The 25,296-nt window shown below is 37.6% G+C and overlaps 1 protein-coding gene across 4 annotated transcripts in view; it reads right to left on the minus strand.

Annotated features, from left to right (window-relative positions):
- The window catches only part of ROBO1 (roundabout guidance receptor 1), a 690,461-nt gene that overhangs the window by 77,655 nt on the left and 587,510 nt on the right, over positions 1–25,296 (minus strand). For all 4 annotated transcript variants that reach the window (XM_088050995.1, XM_088050997.1, XM_088050994.1 and 1 more), the window contains 3 exons: positions 5,935–6,055; positions 2,541–2,679; positions 1,188–1,315 (listed from right to left, as the gene is read on the minus strand). In XM_088050995.1, the coding sequence (XP_087907121.1) occupies positions 1,188–1,315; positions 2,541–2,679; positions 5,935–6,055 (388 nt within the window). The remainder of the gene's footprint in view (positions 1–1,187; positions 1,316–2,540; positions 2,680–5,934; positions 6,056–25,296) is intronic.

The raw sequence follows: 25,296 nt of genomic DNA on the forward strand, positions 1-25,296 counted from the left end.
TATTTTGAATAGGACTATGAAAGATTAGGGCTACCAAGAGTTAATTTCCAGAAATGTAACTGCTCAACCAGTCATTAAAGCAAATTTTATTAAAAGTAACATTTTACAGGATTAACAGTTGATTTAAGACGTGACCTTCAGAACAAATCACCGTTTAAGAAATAATTCAGTCTTTTTCCTTTGAATAAACTGTGCTTGCTGCTCACAAGTTTATCCTTTACAACACTGAACATGAGAGCTGGTTATTTTAAAAACATAAGGTATGAGTTTTGATGTATAAACATCATGGTGACGAACAAAACAGAACATCTCAAAATTCTTGGTTTTATGAGAGCTTCAACAAAAGAATTCAATACTTTGCTAACAGAGGGACACCAAATGTTTCTGGTAGAAAAAGGAGAGCAGCTTAAGGACAAGACCTTTCCTGTTACAGTAAATGTGTCAAAATAGAGGTCTGTTACCAAATAAAATACTTTTAAGCCTATACTTCCCCAGAACTCCATAATGACTAATTCCCACTGAACAGAGAAAAGGACAGAAGGACCATCAGTGACCAGAAAAAAGCATCAGGATGACATCATTGCCTGTCTGCTAGCCAGGAAAGGAAGAGAGGGATTATCTGAACAGTGAACATCTGGATTGTGTATATAAAGGCAGTGAAGGATTTTTATACATATTAGTTCACTGAGTTCCACTGAATTTTTATCTTACAAAGAAACAGTAGTGCTACGATACGCTTCTATAATGAAAAAGCAACAGGAATTCCAGTGGTCTGGGTTGGTGTATTAAAAGATACACAAACAGATTTATCATTCACTGCTTCTCTACTACATTTAATTGAAAAAACTTGGCAGATACTTGAACTTGTAACTCTTTCTTTTTGAATTAAAACAATGCAGCCTAGTAACACTGACTGCTTTCTGTGTTTCAGATACAAAGACTTCAAGTGACTTGCTTCTGAACTTGAAAAACAGAAATTCAAAACATACTCAGTTCCCCATCCCAGTATTGTAAAGACTGCCTAAAAAAAATCTTACACGTCAAGTGTTTCCACTTCCTCAGAATACAACTCAAGCCAAATTTGTATTTTCACATTTTTTTATCTCTAGACTTGAAGTACAAACAAAATCAACTTTATTCTAGTACAACTTTATTCAACTTTATTCTTTGCAAAGAAACATTCTTACCTTGAACTGTTAAAGTTGCTGATGCCTCAGCTTTTCCAACCATATTTTCTGCAACACAAGTGTATGATCCCATGTCTCCTGCCATAACTTTCCTGATTTTCAAGGTATGATCATCACGGATTTCATATCTTTAAATAGACATAGTAGTTAACAATGAATAGGAATAACAGGACTTTTTACAATTTCTGTAAAATTTAAAAAATATGGGGCATTTGCTCTCAAATATTCTTATTTCTGTATTTCCCATAAGGGAAAAAAAAAGTATAGATACTTATAAATTGATAATGCAAAATGAAGTTTTAAAACCAAAATATATCCAAGTATTTGAAAACTTATTCTGATACTATTTGCACACAATCACAAAGCTCTAATGCAGAATGTTTGAATTGTTAGAATTAACAAGTAAATATAATAATATTTATTATTTTCCATCTGAATGACATATTTTATTAATATGGTTTAAAAGAAAATGATGTTCCAAACAAGATCAGAATAGCTTGAAAGTCAAGATAAATCAGAATTCATTCCTTTATTTTTATTTTTTTTTTCTTTCCTAAAGAACAATGTGGCCTTTTACCAATTGCTTTCCTTTCATCACCTTTCTCTCTTTTTTGTATAATGTAGTCCATGTGTTTCTATTTATGGTAAGTAGATTTTTCTCCTAAAAATGATAGTTTTTATTAAAGCTATAGACTACATTATCAAGAAGCTGGATTTGTTGGCCAAAGACAACTGTTAAAGGGTTTCTTCTTTCAATCCACTCCCTTGAAAGTTTTTTAAACTGATAATTAGGATTTCAAAGGAAGTAAATAAGTACTGAATCTATCTCTATATTGATCCATCACAGGATGTATTTATTTTTAATAAGGTGCTTTACTTTTTGGCCTGAATTACAGCAATGACAAAAAAAATAAGTTCACTGGAAACCTAGTAACAAAAACATGTACAACCAAGCAGCTTTCTACATAACCAGACTACATTTTATATCCATTGCAATTCCAATTTATACTTCTTGAAGTTGTAATCTCTTTTACTATTTGTTATGCATTCACCAAAACTTTCAGTAATCACAAAAGACCCTTCAGGTGAAGAATTAATCCGTATCTGGTATTACTGGCTGAATTTGGTTATTTTATATTTGTCATGTATTGTCACAACAAAAACTTGAAAACAGGCCATTCTTAAGTTTCAACATAAATTGTAAATTCAACTAGAGCACACTGCTAATTAGAAATGTTTTACTGGATCAGGCCTTTTGTACTCAAGACAAAGACATGCTAGCTGTCAACCACTGAATGGCCCCATCATATACCAAGCCAGATGTCACAGAAAGGGTAACTCCAAGCACTGCACCTTGCTTTTGGTAGCTCCCCATCATCTTTCCTCCACCTCACTGTAGGGACTGGGTCGCCTCTTGCCTCACACTTAAACTCCGCACTGTCATCCACAGTCACTGCCAAATTGCTCGGTCTCTTTACAAAAGATGGTCTCTCTAAAGGAAAAGGAAAACAAGGATTAATCCAGCAGTTCTGTGTCCAGCTTGCACAGGATCTCTGTGAGGTTGCTCACAGGTGTCAGCAGCAGCAAGCATTCCTTGCAACAATTTCCAGTGCTGCATTTGAAAGGCAATGTTTTCTTTTCACCAGCACACATGAAGTAAAACAAGCCAAAAAAACCACAGAATGTCCTCTCTGTAGTTTTTGCTCATCAAAACTGCTGCTATCCCCAATTTAAATTGCAGGACAGGGATGATCCAGGTCCTGGGTCACCAGAGTCAGATTAATGGCTGTGCATTTCAGCTCAGACTTTCTGTAACAAAAGGCGATCTCAGTACAGGCTGCGTTATTATCGCAGGTAAACCCTGAGAATTTCAGGAAAGGCATTGATACGCTTTGCTACCTGTAACAGGATTCAAAGCTGTATGTTGCTGGGCTATTCATACTTTCATAGTTCCACACCAGGCTGCACTTCAGTGAGGTTTGCAAACTCTCAAGGATAAAAGTGGTTTTAAACAATTTCTGGAATATTCCAGGAATGACCTATCTAGAAGAGCAGCACCAGATGACAACAGCATGTCCATAAAAGAACTGGGAAGGTTTAATAGGAGAGTGTTTGGCAGGTTCCTTTGCCTAAGGCAGATGAACTTTTTGTCTATAAACCTGTGAAAGCTCTAAGGGAGTTGAGAAGGCAGTTGCATGTTTTGACTTGTATGTACTAAAGATATAAATATCATTCCCCTGGAACTGCAAGAGTCTGAAGCCATCGGCACCATCAGGGAGTGTGAATAACCAAAAATACACCACAAATTTCTCACAGGAGTACAAAACGACCAGACAGAAGGATAAAGAGACAATCCCATGCTCTTCATGTCTCACATTTGTGTTTGAAAAAAGCAGTTCTAAATATTACTCTGGCTTTGCAGACATAGAGATTCAATATAACAAAAACATAATGGTTCAAAAAGGAAATGTGAACTCAACAAAACCGTATTAAAAAAAAGCTTCCTTTACCCTCGAGGATGTCCAGACCAGTTGGTCTGAACACTTGTGTCTTAACTTTGCTGGCAATGGTAGGAAATAATGTTAAATGAAATAGCAAGTTGATCTTTGAGCTGTCAGTTCTAGTCTGAGTTCATATACAAGAAATGAGAAATAAAACAGAGATCTAGAGACATAAATCTAACTGTGAATTAAAAAATATTTGTATCTTTTTATTTTTTTATCTTTTATTCTTATAAACAAACCCCTACCCTGGCCTCTTTCTTGTAGGTGCTGAAAATATGAAACCTGAATGCAAGAAAATAATATCCATATTAAACCTCAGAGTAGGAATAGTTTGGAGAAGAATATCTAACTTAACTATGCAAGAGAAAAAGGACTGATCTGGTAAGTCCAGGACTGCTGCCCACCTGCAAAACCCACAGGAGGCACATTACTCTCCAGATCATTTTCCTAAAAGAAGAATAATGGACTTGCAAGAGTTTCTGTCTGCCCATTTATAACACTCTCATTCAAATGCAGAAATGGATAAGGGAAATCAGCACTGATTTGAGAATCTATCTTTGTCACATGATTATTTGGTACATACAAGGAAAGCTTAGCAAGGATCACTTTGAAACTTTCTAGTATTACAGTTTCTAACATGCAATCCCCCCTCTGATCTAAAGCAGAGACCTAGAAGCAAAAGTTCAACTTCTAAATAACCAAATAGAAATCTCATAAATAGAAGATTAATGTAGAAAAAAGTTTAATATATTAAGTCAGCATATTTCTCATGCTTTTTCACACATATCCAAGTCTGAGTTAAAAGAATAAGGTGTATTAAAGATTTCTAGACACAGGCTGGTAAGACATTCAAAGCTTGACTGCCTCATTTGAAAAAAAAAAAAACAACTTGCTAATTTCCCCAGGCTGAAAATCTGAAATATGTCTGAAAGGAACAAGAGATGAAGAAAAAGCCAGACAGAGCTCTGCCTGCAATGCACTCCTCTTACAGGTTTTTAGCAAGGGTAGTATTTAGCAAGTTCAGCCTAAGTTACCGAACAGTCCAGCCATGATTCCCTGGTTGGCAGCAGACTAGTGATGAGCTATTAAATGGTACAGTTAAACAGGAGCCTGGTGCAAGGACTTTATTAATGTAATTACAACTTACTTTCCAGTTCAGATTTTGCTTGAATGTTCTGAAAGTCTATTTGACAATAAACTTCCTCTCCTAGTGCTTCAAAAGTGTTTTTCACAAAACCAAAGCCTCTAAAGGGTTACATACCACTTTCTTCCTGGATATTCAGTTAGAACAATTTTAAGATGGCTAAAACCTTGTTTTATTAAGGGAAACCCTGCTTCACATGAAACTCTGAATAGGTCTTCAAGTTGCCTGAGTCCTAGTTTAACACTGTAGGGAAGACAGATAAAAGTGCCAAAGACAGACAAGACAGCTCTTAAAACATGAATTTAACAAAAATAAATCCACCAACAATCTACTGGTACTGCAGCAACATTGTGATGGAAACCAGTGTGCTGTGAACCAGGGCTTGGATGGTCTCATCCTGTAAAGATAAAACACTATATTTTTGCAGAAACAATCAGGCTTTCTCAAGCCTCCTCTACTTTAAAGTCAAATGGGACATATTTTTGAAGGAAAACCACCTAAGTTCTCCTATGCTGAAGGAATACTGATACTGCACTTGGACTTACAGCTTCCCTTCTGATGTGGAAAAAAACAAAACATGCAATTTTCAGCTAAGCTCAGCTATCTTAAATGAAAACATATTTTTGGATGCTCAGAGGGACTATCAATAGGATCACTTGAACAAGCAGATCTGTTGTAGCTTTACAACACTCAGCATATGCTCCTATAAATGAAAGGATAATTATTCCAAATAGAAATTTAGGGTAATTCTGATTCTTAAGCTTCTTCTTCTTAAATTTGATTGATTGGCCTGATTAAGCCTCTTCTTCTTAAACTTGTTAATATTTATTTTGCTGTTATTTCATAATACTGATCCAGTTATGGGCACTGGAATTATTTTCAGTTTAAGAATTAAATACAAAAGCATCTTATAATAGAAAACATTGTCCCAGGTGGGCTGCAGAGCCATTACCTTCCTTCTATTCACTAGATCACAACCACGAGAAAAACATTCTCAGCACTGAAAAGGAAATGGAAGAGAGTAATCTTTAGAGGAAGGCTTACTAGGAAAAGCAAAAGATGGACATTTTCATCAGTAGAGTCTAAAAGGAGTTCTTACCTAAAACAGTGAGCTCTGCAACTTCACTTTCACGTTCTCCAACCATATTTGTTCCAACACAAACGTATTTGCCAGCATCATTCTTTCTTGTGTACGTGATCATAAGCTTTCCTCCTCTGATCTAGGACAAATCAAGGATAACAAAAATATTTTAATATGAATTATAGATTTCATAATAATAGCTTGGATTTTGTTACAGATAATAAAACAGAACAAGCCATCTGTGGTTTTCCATATCACATAAAAAAGTGGAAAAAATTATTAGCCTAATTTTATTCTCTTACACTAAAAGCTTTTGTCTTAGTTTTACATTAGTGTTTTTAAATCTCTGAGATTTAGACTCTTGTTAGCTTTTTCTGCATTCTGTGTAATGTAATGCTGGCTGCTCAGCAGCCTGTTTAATGCTTGTTAGCCAGAAGGACTACAATTCCTTCCCATGTACTGATACAATCAGCTGGAGAGTAAAAATTAGCAAGAGACATAAATCTCATTTTCACATCAAGTGCTGCAATTACTTTTTCTTGACAAGAAATACGTGCACGCTATCCTGCTGCTGGTCGTACTCATTATTATTCATGAATTTTGTGTTTGTTTTGGTTTTCATTTCTTAAGGAAGTGAAGGAAATCCTTTATTCTTTAGTTCTTCACCTTTAAATAAGTTTAAAGGCTGATAAGCAGATGAGTGGAAGCAATTATATTCTTACTGAGAAATGAGTAACATTCTGCTCCTAATTTTGAATTCAACTTTTGGGAGATAATGAAATTCCAATAATCCCCAAATTAGAAAACACACTTACCTTTGTGATTCCAAATCTTATTATGTTATATAAAAATGTACATTAAATGCATATGAAAATATCTGATCTTCCTTTTAAAGGAGTTTTATTGACAAAATGGTTGAACAAATTTCAAAGTTCACCAAAATGCAGCAAAAATTTGTGTAGGCAGCTGCATATGTACCATGTTTACTTTGATATACAAAGAAAGTTCCTTAACTACAGAAAACACATCTTGAAGTGCACATATGCTTAGAGCCCAATCACTTCTGAAAACCACTGCAGTTCAAGGCATGGGTGGAAGTAGACAATAAATAAAAGCCACATATGAAGCTACATGAAAGGCTCTAATGTGGTCAGTGACAAGGAGGAGAGTGTTCTCAATATGAGGTATTTAGCTGGAGTTGCCTGCAGCTAGAAATCTATCCCTGGAAATTTGACATCTCGAGCAGCGTTGGGCTCTGATTGTCATTGTAGGATGTACAGACACAAAGATGACAGTCAGTTATTGAGATAAATGGACACGCACGTGGGGCGTAGATAGTGTTGCATACAAATTTCCTTCTGTTGCCTTTGGCACTCATTGCTTGAGAGCACAAGAGATTATGTCCTTTATCATTCAGAAAGCTGGTAATGCTGAAATTTCAGTGGAGATTTGAGGCAAGAGGAATGAAAAAATAAAGGTGACCTGCAAACACACATTTTTCAAGAATCTATATGCATTTTTAGATTGCTGATTACCTGAACTGGTAAAGCATGGGAAGAGAAAGTAAAACATAACTAGAAGTCTATCTATATTTGTTCCTGGTTTACATCTCCCTAAATCACAGAAAGCAATTGATTTTCCAAATAACATATGCAAAGAATTTTAAAAAAACCCAAATTTTTGAATGACTTTCACTTGCATTTTGGGGTATTTTATATCCAGATACGTATACAGAAATATATACCTTTAAAGTAAATAAATACAGACCATGCTGGATAGAACAAACAAATGTATTTATACATCACAAGAATTTGACAACTCATCTGATGACTTCAAACCCACGTAAACTGAAATCTGTGATTTTCGTGCATGTCTTCAGAGTCTAAATCCTAGTGACATTCAGTAGCATTTGTACTCCTCTTTTATTTCATCACTTAAGAAAATCCCATTCAAATCCACTACAGTATGACAAAACTGCATATCTTGCACAAATTGTAACCTTAAGCAAGAGCAATCCTAGGAATTTCTTGTAGGAATTGCTACAAGACTCTCTTCAAAGCATAGATGGAGAGAAGCATTAAAGCAGAAACATATGAAACACTAAAAAGTCATTGAAAACTGCTTTTCTTGCAAGTTATTTGAGATTTAGATAAAGAAGGAGACACACAGGAAACATTCCCTCATGGATGTTGAAGCAGACTTCCCAAGATGTGACACGCATGCTGAAGGAGGCTGCGCTTACAACATGGAATTCTGAATGAATGTGCAAAGGGGTTTCTTTTGTTTGGTTGGTTCTTTTCCTTAAAACATGAGAAGGGTTTAGAACTTTAGGTACAATGACGGTTATTCCACATGGAATTGTGATAAATTACACAGCTACAATAAAATGTGCCACCACTGAATGTGGAATTACACATCTGTAACTGGAGCAGTCACAGATGGCCAGAAGGAAGTGAACTACCCCTGGTGGGCAACTACCAAAATTCTTCAATGCATTTTCAACAGTTAGGTACCCACCATCTCAATAAGACTGGCCAATCCCTTCAGTTTTATATGACACTGCAAATGAAAACTGCAGCTATGAAAAAATTTATGTTGTCTACGTGCAGTATTTCTTCTCAACAGGCAATCCCAGAAATACCTATGGACCACAGACCAATGGCTTTAAGTCAAAAATACACAATGGAAGATATGCATGTGAAATTTGGTAGGAACACATAAAGAATCACTGCTGAATTTGTCTTACTAACTTCATATCCAGTATTTAGAGCTGTAAACAGTCAAATCACCTTTGGAGACCTACATGAAATCTTGCAAATTACAACTATTCATAGTCTGCATATGTTTAACAGTTAATGAAAGCATTTTAATTTGAGTGCTCTGGCTCTTTTCATATTTTTGCCTCAAAATACACCAGCTGGACTTCATAGCAGTAAATGAAATAATGGTTTGCAAAAGTGACAGGCAGTGAGTGTCCCATTACTTCCAAACCTCCTGAAGAGTTGTGACCATGCTGAATACCAGGAGAAGTCCTTTCTTCCTAGTAGACAAGCTACAGAGAACAGTTTTATTCCACTGCTCTAGTAGATATGGTTATGTCATGGGAAAATAAATGGCTTTGCTAACTTTTAAAGCTTAAAGTCTAATTCTGAAAGTGTCATGTTTCATTTACACCAAAATGAAGCCAAAGCACTTTTTGACTTTTCATGCCTCTTCAGAATTCTGTTCTGTGCCTACCAGCAAAACTATCAGATTTACAAGTAGGATAATGCAAGAATAATACCAGAATAGCACCAAATTTAACAAGAGAAAAAGATGGTGATCAGCATTTCACAGATGATCTTCAGCTGCCTGTAAGATGTATGGATTTTTGTATGTATGTTAAGAAAATATATGATGGGATGGTGGCTTACAAAGACTTTTTGAAAGCTATTTTCTGTGACCTGCCTGCCTGACCATATTTTGCTCCTCATCAGTAAATTGCTCATTCAAGCAAGTCCACTTTATTTATTTCTTCAAACAATATTTGGAGATAGTCATGCAGAAAACTCTAGGCACCCACAGAGTTAACTAGGTCCCGAATTGTAAATTATGGCCACCCAGCAGCAAAATTTCATATACAAATAATGAATCAACTCAGTCAGCCAATAAATCAAATCCATAAAAACTTACCCAAGGGTTCTACAACATACCACCAAGAATTCAGTATAGCTGTACATACATATATTCTTATTCTGAGACCATATTTTATATACCTATGTGCGTTGTGTATATGTGTGTAAATTTCTGTACATATAAATCCATACCCATCTGTCTGTGTTATGAAATATTTTTATATATGTGGGTGATTCATTTACTTTTCACAGAAATGTGCTATGAAATATGAGACAGAATGAAGCCATAAGAGAAATGCTTGGGGAGTCCAAATAGAAATGTGAGTGACAATTTTTTTTTCTTTCAGTTCCTAGTTTATTTCCATTTAATAAATTAAATCTGCTGAGCTGCAAAATAATTCTAAAGTGAACAAATTCATAGGAAAGTCAAATTTAGCTTGCAGAATAAAATACTGACTTCTGTTTATACAGCCAGGGTTTCTGCATATGTGATATCACAAATTTCATATACTTATGTCTCCTACAGTACAGCATACACAACAACCCATATTCTTTCATTTTCTAAATTGAAAGTGGTGGGCATGCAATATTAACCTGCCAGACACTGCCTTTGCTTTAAAAGTGTACCATCTAATTATGAATAACAACATAACAGTCAAATTACAAGGTGAGCCCAGGCAATTGCAATTAATAGTGTCACCAATGGTATATCCAAGAAAAATGCAGCTTTTATTTCTTAGTTAAGAAACACAGAGTCTGTCAATTTCCTTCTGTCTGGTCTAGCAACCCAAAATATCCATATCACATAACTCAATCATTGCAGGAGAGGCTGTAAGGCACGGAATGTCAGTAAAAGAAGGCAGCCCTGCAGTCTGAACAAAGTTGAACAGAAAAGAGTACAAATGACTATCTATCTTGATTTTTATTTAAAAATTTGTATCTTGTTCCAAGCCTTGTGAATCCCATGTATTCTTCCCTACCTATTATAGTATGCTTAAATATCAGACACTAGACATCAAAACGTGTTTGGAGCAGGTTTTCAACAATGATTAAAGTTTGTTCTTGTTTAACTTCAAAGTTCAGACAGACAAGTCTGTCCTGCTTTCCTGTTCCATTCTCTGGGACCCCGGGATGGTACATGCTGCCTCCTCCAGATCAAACACACAAAAAATTCGATTTGAAAGTAGTCTGAAACATTCTTTCAAGTGGTCTTCCTGTGCTGTAAATCTGTCATGACAAAGTGCAAGTCAATTGTTCCCCCCTGCCATACAGACCAACAAAACAGTTTTGCCATACAGACAGGCCCGAAGGCAGCCTAAAGGAAAGTGCAAAACACGTAGGAAGGCGGCTTTACGTAAAAAGAAGGTATTTAAGGCAGATAAAAATGACAATAGATTCAAGCTGCTGCCTCTGGCACCCCTGCCAATCTGATACATCAGAGGCAGAATCAGATTCAAGTCCGTTCACAAGACTCCTTTTCCCACTTTTCTGGCCTCATTAATACTCGCTGTAACTACAAGAAGGTGGATATCTACAAAGGCTAAAGCCTTATCTGTATCCTGAATTGCTCAGTGAATTAGGAGGCAGCTGAGAGTTATTCAGCATTATCACAAGACACCAAATATCAGAACTACTTTATGTGTTTGATGCTTCACTCCATGAGACTGTGGAAACAGCCGAGATATATGCAGAATTTCACAAATCAAATTCAGAAAATAAAAATCCATGCCTCATCATATGTGATTTTCAGAAGTTTAAAACTGTAACCATTTCAAATGAACTTTCTATAAACATTTGGCTTTTGTTAATCACAAAGGAAGATTTAATTCACAATAATCTGTATTGGCTCGCATTAGTCTGAACTAGTTTCTGAACAGATAGCTATGCTTATACTGCAATATCTGAACTAGTAAAACACTTCTCTGAAATGCTTTCACAGATACAGCCCAAAATATTTTCTATGTAATACTTCCTTTCTTATTATAAACCAAGATTAAAATTTTACAACAAAAGCATGTTACAACTATCTTCATGGTCTTAAATCTATTCTACAAAGATCACCAAAAATACATAAAAAAAAAGAAGCAAATGCTACATAACTGTTTTTGACATTGTTACTTAATAAGTAAAGAAAACATACTAAAATCAACTAATGGACAACACTTAGGCACATTCTGTGGGTCACTAAAATGATATCTGGAACTATGAATCTTTCTGCAATTTCCAAGGGCCCTGCATGGGAATGATGCATTTACAATGACAACTGTGAAATTTCTGTAAAACTGTAAATTTAACCCCATGCATAAATCTCCCCTGGATGCTCTGGTGCACATGTAGCTTTCACTAGAGTCAGTGATTGAAATCAGAAGTAAAAGTGAACTTGAACTGAACTCGATGTCTGGTATGTCTTCATTTCTCTTCCCTTAAGCAAGTCAGATGATTTGAAGTATCAGTTACACATGAATTTTCTTTTAAACATCATGACTACTGTGTTATTTACATGCCACCAAGGATAAAATCTCAGACCAGCCAGGGTTAATTTTCCACACAAAATCTCTCAGTTTTTAATTATGTTACCCACAGAAGCACAAATGAAATAAGGAAAAATAATACTAACAAACCACAAATTTTAAAACATAAAAAAATCCTACCTAGTAACCATAAAAAAACTACATAACCCAAATCTCCAGAGGATTTTAGCAGTCTGTTTCCCACTGTAAAAGGAAGACCAAGGCCACTCTGAGGGGCTGTGTTAAATTCACCAAGGATGAAGCCAAAGGCCCACCTACATCACCAGACCTGACTCTGCATGTGGCAAATCACACCTAAACCTTGCAGACAGCATCAGGAGTGGAGGGAGAAGAGTACAACCATCATGACTTTCCAAAGTTCTGAAAAATTTCTGCTGCTGGTTCCAAGGGGATTTCAGTTCCTGACTGTCAATTAAAGGTATTGACAATATTGTCTTACTTATCTAAGTCTGGAGCTAATGTTGGCAGGATGACAACACGGATTTAAGACAACTGTACGTTGTGGGGTGTATTTCATCAATAGAAAATTTCTATATTCTGCTATGCAGAGCACGAGTCTTCAACAGCAGAGTGCTACTGCTCAATTTCAAACTTTAGAAGGAAGGGTAAGTAAAACTTCACCAAGACTTGTAATCTGATGAAAGACATTTCTCAGAGTTTCTCACATCCATTGTGCTAAAATAGGAAGTTTTTCAAGGTTCTTATGTAGGGTTTTCTAAAGGGAACTCTTCTGACAGGACTCGAGTTGTCAAGAAATTTGAAGTGGGAGTTCGTAGGTTCTTCTTCTACCATGAGCTCTCACAAGAAAACGAAAGGCCTTCAACATGCAAAACCAAGAATCTCCTAGACTTGCATGTACAATTGTGAATCAGCAACAAAATCCCCACAGTGTAAGAGGAGGGAACAGAAATGAATTATTCACGTTTTTCTCCTGGCTGGTCTGTGCAGCAGGTCATTATTTTCAGCTGCGGCTTCAGTGACTCTGTGACCTTCTGAGATGCAGCAGTTTTGGCTCAGACTCCCACTTGTCTCGAACAGGAGGCACATCCCCTCTGAGCCTGGTTGCCCGCTGCTGGCTCCTCACTCAAGGGATGCAAATCTCAGGCTCCCGGATCCTTCCCGTGACCGCTGCACTTCCTGCACTAAATTGCCTGTGAAAGCTTTCCTCCCTGGAGCTGGCACAGCAGCTTCCCAAGGGAAGAAGGATTTTCTTAGCTCCTCTGGGGATAAACCTGAGCTCTTTATGGCGGAGAACATGAACTGAGAACCAAACTAAGCAAATAAAATTAGTCACAGGTGACTAAAATGCAGTGGATTCTTTCATACATTTCCAAATTTGTATTTTGACAGTTTTTGAGACATATTTGACTACTCATTCAAAACATTTTCTGTAAAAACTTTATAATCAAGTTAACTCCCAGAGAAGTTTCGTCTCTGCAACCTAAACACTACATATAAACAAGTATTTTGCAAACCTAACCTTGAAAAAAAATATAAAATGTTTTTTAACATATCTAAAAACCTACTGATTTTCCATCTTTTGACCAAGATGATGTGCCATGGAAATGAGGCCACACTTGAAAAGAAGGCTATAAACCCATTATAAGTTCCTACTGCATTTATCTCTGAGTGAGCCTAAGGTTAGTAGAACTCTTTTATAGTAAATGCTGGACACACAAAGTTGTGAAAACATTAAACCTTTCCTATCACTTGTGGAGCACTGTCAAAAAGAGGAGCATATGCACTGCAATGCTGATTTTTCATGAACAGTTAAACACAAAAGTCATATATTAATCTGCCACATTTCACTCTTCCATCACCGTTCACTACAGCTCTCGTGACTGCAGCACATGCAAATCATAAATCATAAATTTCCTTGTATTTTTTGTGGTCTGCACACAAGCCTTGAGTTACAGGACTGAGGCAAAAACCTGCAGTCACAGGCAACCACAAGCAAACCTTGAGTGTAACTTTCTTTATTACTGAATGACTGCTGAAAAAACACCGGGCTAGACATTACAGCTACAGAAAGGCCTCTGCTTGGAAGATGCTAAAATTTAAACTTACAAAGAATGAGGAGAATGTATGCACAGAGAAGCAAAGAGCAAATCCCCCGATTTCCCCAGCTCACAGAGCAGCCCAGAATCATTATTTTTGTGCTCAACTTTGGATCCCCCAGAGAGATTCCACAGGCAGGGAATGACCTGCAGATCCCGGTCCGTTCACAAACGCTCTCTGTTGCCACAGACTTTCCAACACAGGCTGATCTTCAGCAACACACAGCGAAATCAGGAGCTACTCGGAGTTTCTTTAACTTGAGAAATAAGGCAGCCCAGGTTGCAATGGAGCAGAACAAAGCACACACTGTTCCCATTCTCTACACGCACGGGGAGCAGCGTTTCCCAGTGCCACCCTCCAACTGCGACAGCCCCTGAGCGCTGCTGCCAGGCCGGACACTGAGCAAGGCCTCTTCCCACCTTGGAGCAGCAAACCCGTGTTGCTCAGGGCATAAATGGAAGAGGTGACCCCAGGAGAAGCCGGAGAGAAGGAAGGGAGCGAAGGCCGGAAAGCCTCGCCGCTCTGAGGCTGAGCCTGGCTCTCTGCTCGCGGCTGGGGCCTGTCCCGCTATTCAGGCGGGCTCTGGAGCCCTACCGGGATAATTGCTTCCTTTGCAGCGGCTCCTTGCTATTCTTCACAGATGCCACAGTGGGTTTAAACTTCTGGCACAATTCTTGTTGTTGTTAAAGGCTTATTGTAAACTGCGCCAATGGAAAAGGCTGAGAGGGAAACGTGGCTGCAAGGGAAGGAGAAACTGTTCTGGACACTGAAAATACTCGCTGCTCAACTTTTTGCATTTGTATTTACAAAGCAAACTAGCTGGCCAGGTTCTGTATGGAAATCAGTCTCCTGTTTGCTGATGTTTGCTGTTACTGGAACAGGTTTGTAAAAATGGCAGAGAAATTGAAATTACTCTGCACTTTTTTTTCCTGGTTTATCTTGTGTATGTGCTTGACTTTTTTAGAATTAGTACTATCCTGTCATAAATGGGAAGCTTTAATGTTTCCTATAGGAGCAGTGTAAAAAGAATATAATGAATAAGAAGTAATCTTTACAGAGAACTAAAAGTGTTACTTGATCAGATTTCAGTTCACTTGGTACAAATCACCGTTTCGTGACAGTAACAAGAAGTTAAAAACTGTATATGCATTCTTACAGTATACTTTCTTCCCCAGTAAAAAGCCCACACTATGCTTCCAAAACATACAAACACAAATACTCAAATACTGAGTCTGAAGTAAACACTTAATTTCTAAAGACATTACTGTTTCTTTGCCAGCTACTTAGCATGACAAACAGATAAAAAAAAAAAAAGTAATATTTTGCATTTGAAAGTCTAATCTATGTCACATTCTGGCTGATTTTTTCAAAAGCAGATGGCAAAATTTAGGAGTCCAAAATTTAGGCTGCTGGAGAAAGTGTGTAAGCATTTCTGCCCGTCAGATGGACATATTGACATGTCCAGGTAGCTGAATTTGTAATTCCACTTTCCAGACCTGGTCCTGAACGCTGATCACCAAAAGGTGTTGCCTGTAATCCTGGGCATGCAATGCACCCAGTGCCACCATGGCCCACAGGTGACAATTTACAAATGGGAGCTGCTCTCCACAGAAGATCTGAAATCACCACTCCTGAGGCTCCTCTGACTCCAGTCAGTGCCCCAAATATGTAAAAATATTTATAGAGAAAATATTTTAGAGTAGCATTTCTTTGAGTTGTAAGGAAAATTATGCAAAAAACACACAGTAAAGAGTGCTAGGAAAAGTTGACCCATATGAATAGGCAAGGAAGACAGTATCTAAAGGACTGTCTTGATAATATCCATGCAAACAAGAGACCTTATCAATAAGCTTCCTTAGTCTTCTTGTCTCCTTTTCCAACACAAAGTTTAACAGCAACAACGCTACTGCAATACAAGACAAGTTTAGTATTATGTCACATCAGTACCCCGACGTCTGCACCAAGGTATAAGCTTAAAGTTGAGTTTGTGAGCAATAAAGATCACCCTTGTTTAGGGTTGAAGGGTGTTGGGTCCCTTAGAGGACACAGATCCACTGTTTGCACTTATTTATCCAGAAAAGCTAAATAATTGATATTTGCTATTCTTGCAAAATACTTTTTTAATGGAAGACTCACAATATGGTTTTCAAACACTGAATAAACATTCAGAATTAAGAAGGAAAGATCTAAGAGTTCCCAAGTATAATATATATAAAAAGAAATATTCAGTGAATCTGAGAAATCAAGTGTACATTGTATTATTAGTTACTATCCTTTGTGTATTTCAACCAGGCTTTTTCTACGACAGAGATACTGTTGACTTTGGAAGACAAAAAAAAGCAAAGTTCTATGGAAGATGGAAGTCAACCATGACCAGAAAAGCAATCATTTCAGAGAATGTTTGATAAAGAATGAAAAAACATGTCCTGATGATTCTCTTCTCCTTTCCAATAATTCCTTGTATTATTGCAGATTAGACCAAAATACCATAAAAGCTTAAGTCGTTTTGTCATTTGTTGAGGTTCACTTTCAGTGGATTGCAATGAAATATTGCATGTTTTTCCAGACCTAAGATTTGGCAAGAAATGTTTGGTAGAATATAACATGAATATTTTTATTATATTTCGGAAGAATGCTTAAATATTCTTAAGTTTCTGAAAACAGGAATTCTGGATAATCCTACTAGATTCAAATTTTTGTTCAAGATCTGGCAGGCCTAAAGCATAAATGCTGTATTACAGATATTATTATTGGCACTTGCAAACATTCATGCCAAGAACTATCTGATACGCAGGCCATTCTATGCATGGAATATTAAAATATTTGCTGTATTTAGAGTTGCCTTTAATAATGTGTTAGATTTGGATCTTGGCTTATTTTGAAGACTAATTTCATAGTGGGATTGCCTGGAAATTTACCACGAGGGTATTACTTTATGATCCTTTAGTTTATGATTAGTTTATGAACTTTTCAACAGGCGCTTAAGAGAAATTCACCTCGAGGCAGAGGACTGGGCCTGACATACTTGTCGCCCAACCAGCAACTCTGTGCCTGAGACACGAGGGGAGGCAAATCCAAAGCAGGAAGAGGGACTTAATGAGATGCACATTTCTGTGAGGAGCAAAAGAACAGAAGCTCATTAAATATGGACTTCTAAGAAAGAAGGAATACATACAGGATTCCATTGGGAAAGAATTTTATATGCTAAATTAGTCAGGTAGGCACATAGAATGGCTTCAAGTGTTTCTTTTCCTGTACAATCATGTGGTTATATTAACAATACTTTGCCTTTTCAGAACCCTCTTTCATGGAACTGTCAGCTAGACTTCAAACACTCCCAAACAGAAAAAACACTGCATCACACCTAAATGGAGTTAGCACAATTGTTATTACTATTAATAACAACTAATAATAACAAAAAATTACTATTAAAAAGTTTTCAGACAAGTCTAAGAGAAGGAAAATTACATACATCTAACTTTAAGGAGTGATTTAAGGCTTGCTATCTTTGTGTTCAAAGCGTTAATGGAGAACACAGAAAAGGATACAGCCCTGTCCCAGTATCATCTCAACTCTTTCAGCTGAATGTAAAGTGGACAGAGATAACTTTGTGTATCATTTGAATGCTGCAATTGAAGTTGTAATGTTTGTAGACTTATTTAAAGACTGCATTTTGTAGCAGGTAAGAAGCAAAGACTACAAAGGTAAAAACTAGCATACTATGGGCTTCTTGGGGTTAAAAGTAATCTCCTCCACAAGCAGAAACAAAAACTCCCTTCACATTCTCTACAACACCTGAATAAATACATCACCTTTACATTATAAAACTTGTCAACACTAGTAGTATCAATTCTCCAATGAGAATTTGTAGAAGTCCTTTGAAACCATGTTCAGGGAGAGAATTAATTGATTTTAGCATCTCTTGGTTTCATTATTTCATGATCACAAAACTGATGGCCATTAATAGCATCCAGAAGTAGGTCTGGCCAATCCAATGGCCTAGATGTTTTATCAGAGGACAATTTTGAGGGAAAAAAAAAAAAAGAACTCTGCTAAGAGCACATTTAGCATCACAGAATTGTTAATATTGGAAAAGATCTTCAAGATCAGTGAGTCAACTGATATTTGTCCAATATATTAAAACAGTATTGTAATACAACTTGGAAAATCTGTGTCAAGAGGCTTCTCTTAATAAAAGAGCTCTCTTGGCTAGTTATTGGTGCCACAGACAAGTATTTGTAGATACCATTTTCTGGATTAACAAAACAAATCCCATTTTAATTATAATCAGCTTTCCATCTAACATGATACCTTGGTAAGAAAATTCCAAATAAATAAAGGGCCCTTAACCTGTCAGGAACTAGAACTTATCCCACAGAACCAATACTTAATGCTGACACTTTGTCTGTCACCACACACTTTTTTGTAATGTGCAGCAGGTATGAACATGCCCATTTTCAAAATTAAATAGAAAATGCTTCTTCATATTTTTATTTTTGTTTGTAGTCATATGGTTGATATTTTAATAATTAAGGGAATTAAGGAAAAGCAGTGGTGGAAGTTATAAAATTTCATGTCTACTTTAACACAAAGTTAGGAAGAAGCCTAATTCACACTCAAAAATCAACAGACATATTCCTGTGAGAAATGAGGGACTGAGAGTTCTGTTTAGGTTGTGTGAAACAGTGTAGGTTGATGAAGGCTCTAGAAGCACAGATATACCTAACATCACAAGCTGAAATGATGTGTTAACCTTGGTGACAGTCAGAAGAAAAGGGTCAAAGGTTCAGCTGGCATCCATGGGGGGGATCCTTCAAGGTGAATTTGAGGCTCATTTTCAGGGCAGCACAGTAAAACTGACACTGCAGTCTGAGATGTACATGATACAATGAAGAAGAGCTGCCTTTTTCTTGAACTTGCTATTCATAGCAGTAGAAAAAATGGTCTTTGTTTAGTTGGTTAAAGTAGGGAGAACACAGTGCTACAACATGAGATAATAAAAGATAACGTTTTTAAAGATCACATCTCTTTTTGACTTGAAAATAATTATCAGAGCAGGCTTGAAGTTTAATTTATTCTGGTTGCTCAAGCCACTCTCAATTTTGTGTATTTTAGAAGTTATTTCCCAGTGTCCTGCTTAAAAGGTTCAGATTGCTAAAGTTAAGGTTTCTCCTCCTGCTGATAAAACCACTACAGCTACCTACCTTTATTAGCTTCAAGAATAACAGATGCAAGAGATGACCCCTTTCAACACCAAAGCCTTGGATTATTGATGACAAATGCAGAGTAACAGTTGTCACCACCAGTTGTGATTTCTAGTATTTAAAAATGACAATGCAAAAAATACAGGTGAAACACGGGAATCTTATTAGCAGAAAGTCTCATTAGAACAAAAATTGAGAATCAATTTGCAGTATGGTCACAAAACTCCAGCTGGAATACCTTAAGTACCTTAATGACAAAAAAGCCAATAAAAACAAGTGAAGCAGTAACAACATTAGCAACAAAAAAGTGAAGAATGTCAACTCATTTAGCACTTTAAAAAGAGGCTTCTCTCTTGTTGCGAATTACACTGTATACTTTCCCGGAAAGTATTAGTCTCAGGAAAGACAAAGGTGAAACTCACAGTGGTTTCAGTAATGCCAAATTCAACCCTGAGAGTTTACGATGTGTGCAAAGCATATTTTAGTGAAACATGCTAACCATGCAGATTTCCCAGGAGTTATAATCATGCAAAGTACCTGCTCTGTAGACATTCCTAAATTATTACAAACCCCTGAGATCCTTGAATACAAGTGACAATAATCTCAAAACCACTCTAATGCTTCAGCATATAGCTTGAATAATAGAGATGTTTTCTTTATAATCACAGAAAATCTCTAAGTATTTGTAGCTGGACTAGATCCTGCAAGTATTATACCATCACAAACACCTGGAGTGGAGCTTGGCCTGAATATGTGAGGATATGATACAATTCTACTGTTTTGCTTACAAAAAGGGGCCTGTTTATGATTTAGGATGCAATAACATTTTGCACTTTGCAAGGTGGCACAGCACAGCTCTGTTCCAAGTGTCAGGTTCCTTTCATGTATGAATGAATTCAGGTCCACAACTCATGAAATGCTGAATAAGAACTGAACAACTTCAAGGCTTGCCCAAAATCACATAGGAAGATTGCAGCAGCCCAGCAATCTGCTCTGCTTAGCTTGCAGACTCCACCTCAAGGCAATCTTTCGTTTACTGCACAGTAATTTTCTCTGTAGGAAAGTGTTTTGCAGCACACTTCTAGAAATCATGTTGCAATGACTGTATAGTCTCATGGCAAAAACAGATCTTGTGTGATTCCATCCGGTGTGCAAGTCTGCCAGAGAGCACAAACACTCATTTCTGGAATACCGATAATGCACCATGGAATTGCTTCAGTCGGGTACCTGCAGCTTCTGTGGTAACACTTTAACCTGAATGAGCAATATGTATACATATTTTTTTTTTCCTTCTTGATTTTCATTAGGTGCTACTCTCCAAGAGAAATGCTCGAACTGAACACCACAGTTCAAAGAAGTCCTAAGAGACAAATGATTTCACGTGAATAGGGAGAGCAAGAGTGCAGAGTTTAAAATTGAGGCATGCTGGAGGGAACTCCGAGCCATCATGCCAATATCATTCACATCCAAAAACTTGGCATTCTGAATGGCATAGACATTTCAGAAAACAATGATGCAAAACCCCCACAAATTTACAGTTAAAAGACCTTGATTCATCATCCTTTTGCTCAAGGAACCAAATTCTGTATTTTGTGAGGAGACCAAATTACTTAAGCATTGACATCTCTATGGCTAGTTTCAAAATTCAGTATATTCCATGTGACAGTAGAAATATTCTGAGATATACACAAGGAAAGCTTTTCACTTTCTCATGCTTTACTTTTTTTAACAGCATGATTTTCCCTGCCAAATTTGCGGGGTTCATTTGTGGAGTTCTCAAACTTACTCTCTTTTGCCCCTCCTCTCTCTGTGTAATTTATTCTCCCCTGTGCAGCCAGAACCAAGAGGCCAAGCAGAGGCAGGTAGACAACTGACAACAGCAGCAGACAGAGGCAAAAGCAAAGCTGCTGAGTTAGAAAAAACAAGATGAGTATAAATAGATCCAAGTAAAACTAACCACCCACACTTCCGCGTTAAACAAAGGAACAATCTTCATGTGACCATGTGCCAAATAGATTCTTGCTAATGATTTTTCAGAAGGAAAAAAAAAAAAAAAATCAATTAATTGCTCAGTGCAGCATGAGTATCAGCAAGAATTATCCTACAGCTAGCTAAAGAAAGAAAGCAGTTTTTTGGTTTTTTTTTCCTTTTCCTTTTTAAGGAGGACAACCTCAAGCAGGGAGACTTGGCCCTGCACAATATTACACAAGAGTCTGGAATAACACCCTGCAATGTGTGTGTGAATCCCACACTACTGCACATGGTGAATATCTGAACTTGGCAGTAAGTAATTGTGAGTATATTATTACCTGGAGAGAGAGAAGTACTCTGTTGGGTTGAGGAAACCCAAGAACTGAAAAATTATTATTTTTGAAGTGCTGTGATTTGAACTAGACTTTTCACATAACCAGAAGCATCACAGGAAACTCAGTAAGGCAAAACTATCCAAATAAAGTGAAATAAGCAAAAGTGAAGTTGACAGAACTTTCAAAAAGTAGACCAAAAAATCAAAGCAAACCAAACAAGAAGCTCTAATCGCTTACAGCTGTTCAAGGCTCAAAAAACAGGCACTGTTCTTCTCTACTATTTTTATTCTACATTTTTCTTTTGATTATGAGAACATAATATGTGCAAACTCAGCACACAGATTGTTGAGGTTTTATTAAACATGCTTTTAGAGTTAGTGTCATTTTTACTTTACAAAAGTAATTCCTAAAATAAGCATGATACACAATAAAGTCTCAGTTCGCCGTTATCCGATATTTAGATTTTAAGTGACAACATGTGGCTGCTGTGGTGTGCAAGCAAGTAGGAATATCAAAAATGCCAAGTACAATCAAATTTATAAGGTCCACTAGAGACTTTCAAGAACAAAAATGTACCTTTTTTTTTTCTTTTTGCTTCTCTCTCCCATCCCCCAAAATGGAGAGGGTTTCGGTGTTTGGAAAAGAGCAAACACAGTGAGGAGCTGGATTCCTTCACTTCACTGTACAGACAATACATGGATTTCTGTGGGATATCTGTTTAGTAAAAGGTTTTTCAGGCTTTACAAATGCAACTATCTCTGTATAAGAGCGTAAAATAAACCTAAATACAGTAAAAATAAAGGCTGACAGGTCCAGGAGTCTGCATGAAAGAACCTTGGAAGACAGAAAACTTGTAGTGCCGTTTTATACATTTCATCTGTAGGGATCCTACATCCCATGTCCAATGGAATCTACTCAAAACATTTTCTGCCTGTACACAGGTTGCCCACTTCCCACTGAGAATCCTAACATTCAGTGTGGCAGACCCATAAAAGCCTAATTTTTTTCAATATTACTTTGCCACTCATTATTTTTGCTCCTGAGGAGGAGTGAGGGGAGGCACAGCAGTCACTAAGGGGCCAGGGAAAACAGCGCTTCCAGAAACAAATTTTTAACTTAGACAAGGATGGCCACACTCTACATGCAAGATTTCCCTGCAGCTGATGAAGGGAGGGGAAGGGAAGAATTAGCTTTCTAAGCCCAGTCTTCATCTTTATTGTCTGTAATATAAGCAAAGGCTCCTTTCCTGACTGCTTAGAAAAACTAACCAAACAAAAATGTTTCTTTTTCATTAGCAGAGTAAAATGAATGAAGAAATAATTTTCTTCCCACATCCTTTTTTCATCTTTCTTATTCATCCAAAAAACCCCCAACAACGAGACTGTCAGCCAAACAAAACAAAGAATTTACTTTCTCAGCATAATAAATCACCTTTGCTCCTAACCATCCAAATCATAAAGTCCTACACACCCTGGATAGCTCAAGTACCCTAGTCTGAGATAATAACCACCTGGCTTTTTATTATTTTTTAGGGAGAAGCTTCCCAGACACCATTTCTATAATTTCACATGGTCCCAGAGGTTCAAAACTCTCAATAAGCCATTTTAACAAGAAAATCCTGATAGTCTAATATCTAGGCCTGTAAACGTCCCAAAACTCAGATATCTAACACATACTCTATTTGCTGCAGGCATTGATTTTCTTTTACTATCTAGGTCATCAGTTCACGACTAGGGACAAAAGAGATCCGTAGAGAATTTTTACTCAATGAGAAGTTTCCAAATTCCTCTAAGTCCACAGAGTATCTGCAAAAGAGCCCCATTCTTCTTTGCTTCACTTTCACAATGGAAAGTAGAAATTCGTCTAAAATAAAGCTGACCGTAGAAAAATCCACCCTTATTTCACATAAAAAAGTACTTTTCACTACTGCTGGGTGAAACAATACTGAGAAACCATAGTTATGCATGTCTAATGCTGAACTTTTTAAGTGGTGAGAAGACAAAAATAGCTGGAGCAAAGGACATCACTGATGCAAAAGAGCATTTTTGAAAGTTGTGATAAAAAACAGAAGGAACTCTTACAACTCTAGGGTGAAACATGATCAGCAATAACTTGGTTTAAAATGCCAGAAGATTAATGACCATGGGGAGCCTTTTAATCTAACACTGAATTATTATGAGTTTTAATTCCAGTGCTTTTGGTTAGTGTCTATAAATCTGATAACCTCACACAGTGGATGACACTACTACCAGGCATGCCCTTGGGAACACAGGAGGTCTGTTTGCTCCTAAATGCAAAATCTAGTTGTTGTGATAACCAGCACAAGCCTGCAGACCCTGGTGTTCTCCCACAGATGTTTGACACTGGGCCACCTTTGCCCTGCAACATGAAGCTCCTTCTCTTTCCTCTAATTCCAGAGACCAACATTACCCTTCAGAGAGCTGGAAAGACATATCTCATCAACACGTCAACCTATGCATGGTTTACCCTATCCAGCACAGAAGATGCAGAGCCATTTAAATTACAACAATTACAAGGTTGAATGTTGGGCATGACTGAAACACTTGAGACTGGTGGGCTTTTCCTTCACCATTTTCTCACAGAAAATGGAGAAAGCACCTTAAAGAAGGATTTGGGACAGCTGACACATCCAAAGGAGGGCAACAAAGCTGGTGAGGGGCTTGGAACACAAGCCCTGTGAGGAACAGCTGAGGGAGCTGGGGTTGTTTAGCCTGGAGAAAAGGAGACTCGGGGATGACCTTATCACTCTCTACAACTCCCTGAAAGGTGGCTGTAGTCAGGTGGGGGTTGGTCTCTTTCTTCAGACAGCAACTGACAGAACAAGAGGACACAGCCTTAAGCTGCACCAAATATAGGTTGGATATTAGAAAACCTTTTTTTACAGAAAGGGTGATAAAGTACTGGAATGGTCTGCCTGGGGAGGTGTTGGAATCACCATCCCTGGATGTGTTTAGAAAGAGACTGGATGTGGCACTCAGTGCCATGGTTTAGTTGAGGTGTTAGGGCATGGGTTGGACTCAATGATCTTGAAGGTCTCTTCCAATCTAGTTATTCTGTTGTTCTGCAAGAGCTGCAGAGAAGAATAGAACATCCACATGGGCATTTTCAGGGAGTTTGCCTTGGTTTGGCACATGGATGGAGACGTCAAGCTCCTTCTGCCCGCAATGCCAAGGGAGCCGTGTGACCGCGTTAGCCCCGTGCGGTGCCGGCGCGCTCGAGCCCGTCTCGCAGCAGGGCTCGTTAGCCCGGGCTCGGCGCCACATTAACCGCTGCCAGATGGCTGCTGGGCGACCCACAGCCAGCCCAGAGCTCACATCTGCCTGACTATGTCTGCACAGCCACGCTCCTTCAAACGGCAAACCTGAAATGCAAGCTGCGAGGGGAGAATCCTGTAATAGGTTAGGATTCCCAATCCACACCAACGTGTTTTGTTTCAAAGGGCTGAGTCTGAAAAATGAAGTGAGGATGGTCAGACTCCAAGTAGGATGGAAGAATCGAAAGAGGAAAATGGATACAAAAATAAAAGTCTGTGTGATATTTCTCCACTTCATGTTAACCCAGGCTATTCATCAGTTTTTTTCCAAGGTGAGTGTGGTCATCTGCAGAAGTTAATGGTTTTAGGGCTCAGCCAAAAACCCCACAAACA

Source organism: Pseudopodoces humilis, chromosome 2, assembly GCF_049639895.1.
Source record: "Pseudopodoces humilis isolate 2021_Gansu_Grassland_sample_001 chromosome 2, ASM4963989v1, whole genome shotgun sequence".
NCBI classification, from domain to species: Eukaryota; Metazoa; Chordata; class Aves; order Passeriformes; family Paridae; genus Pseudopodoces; species Pseudopodoces humilis.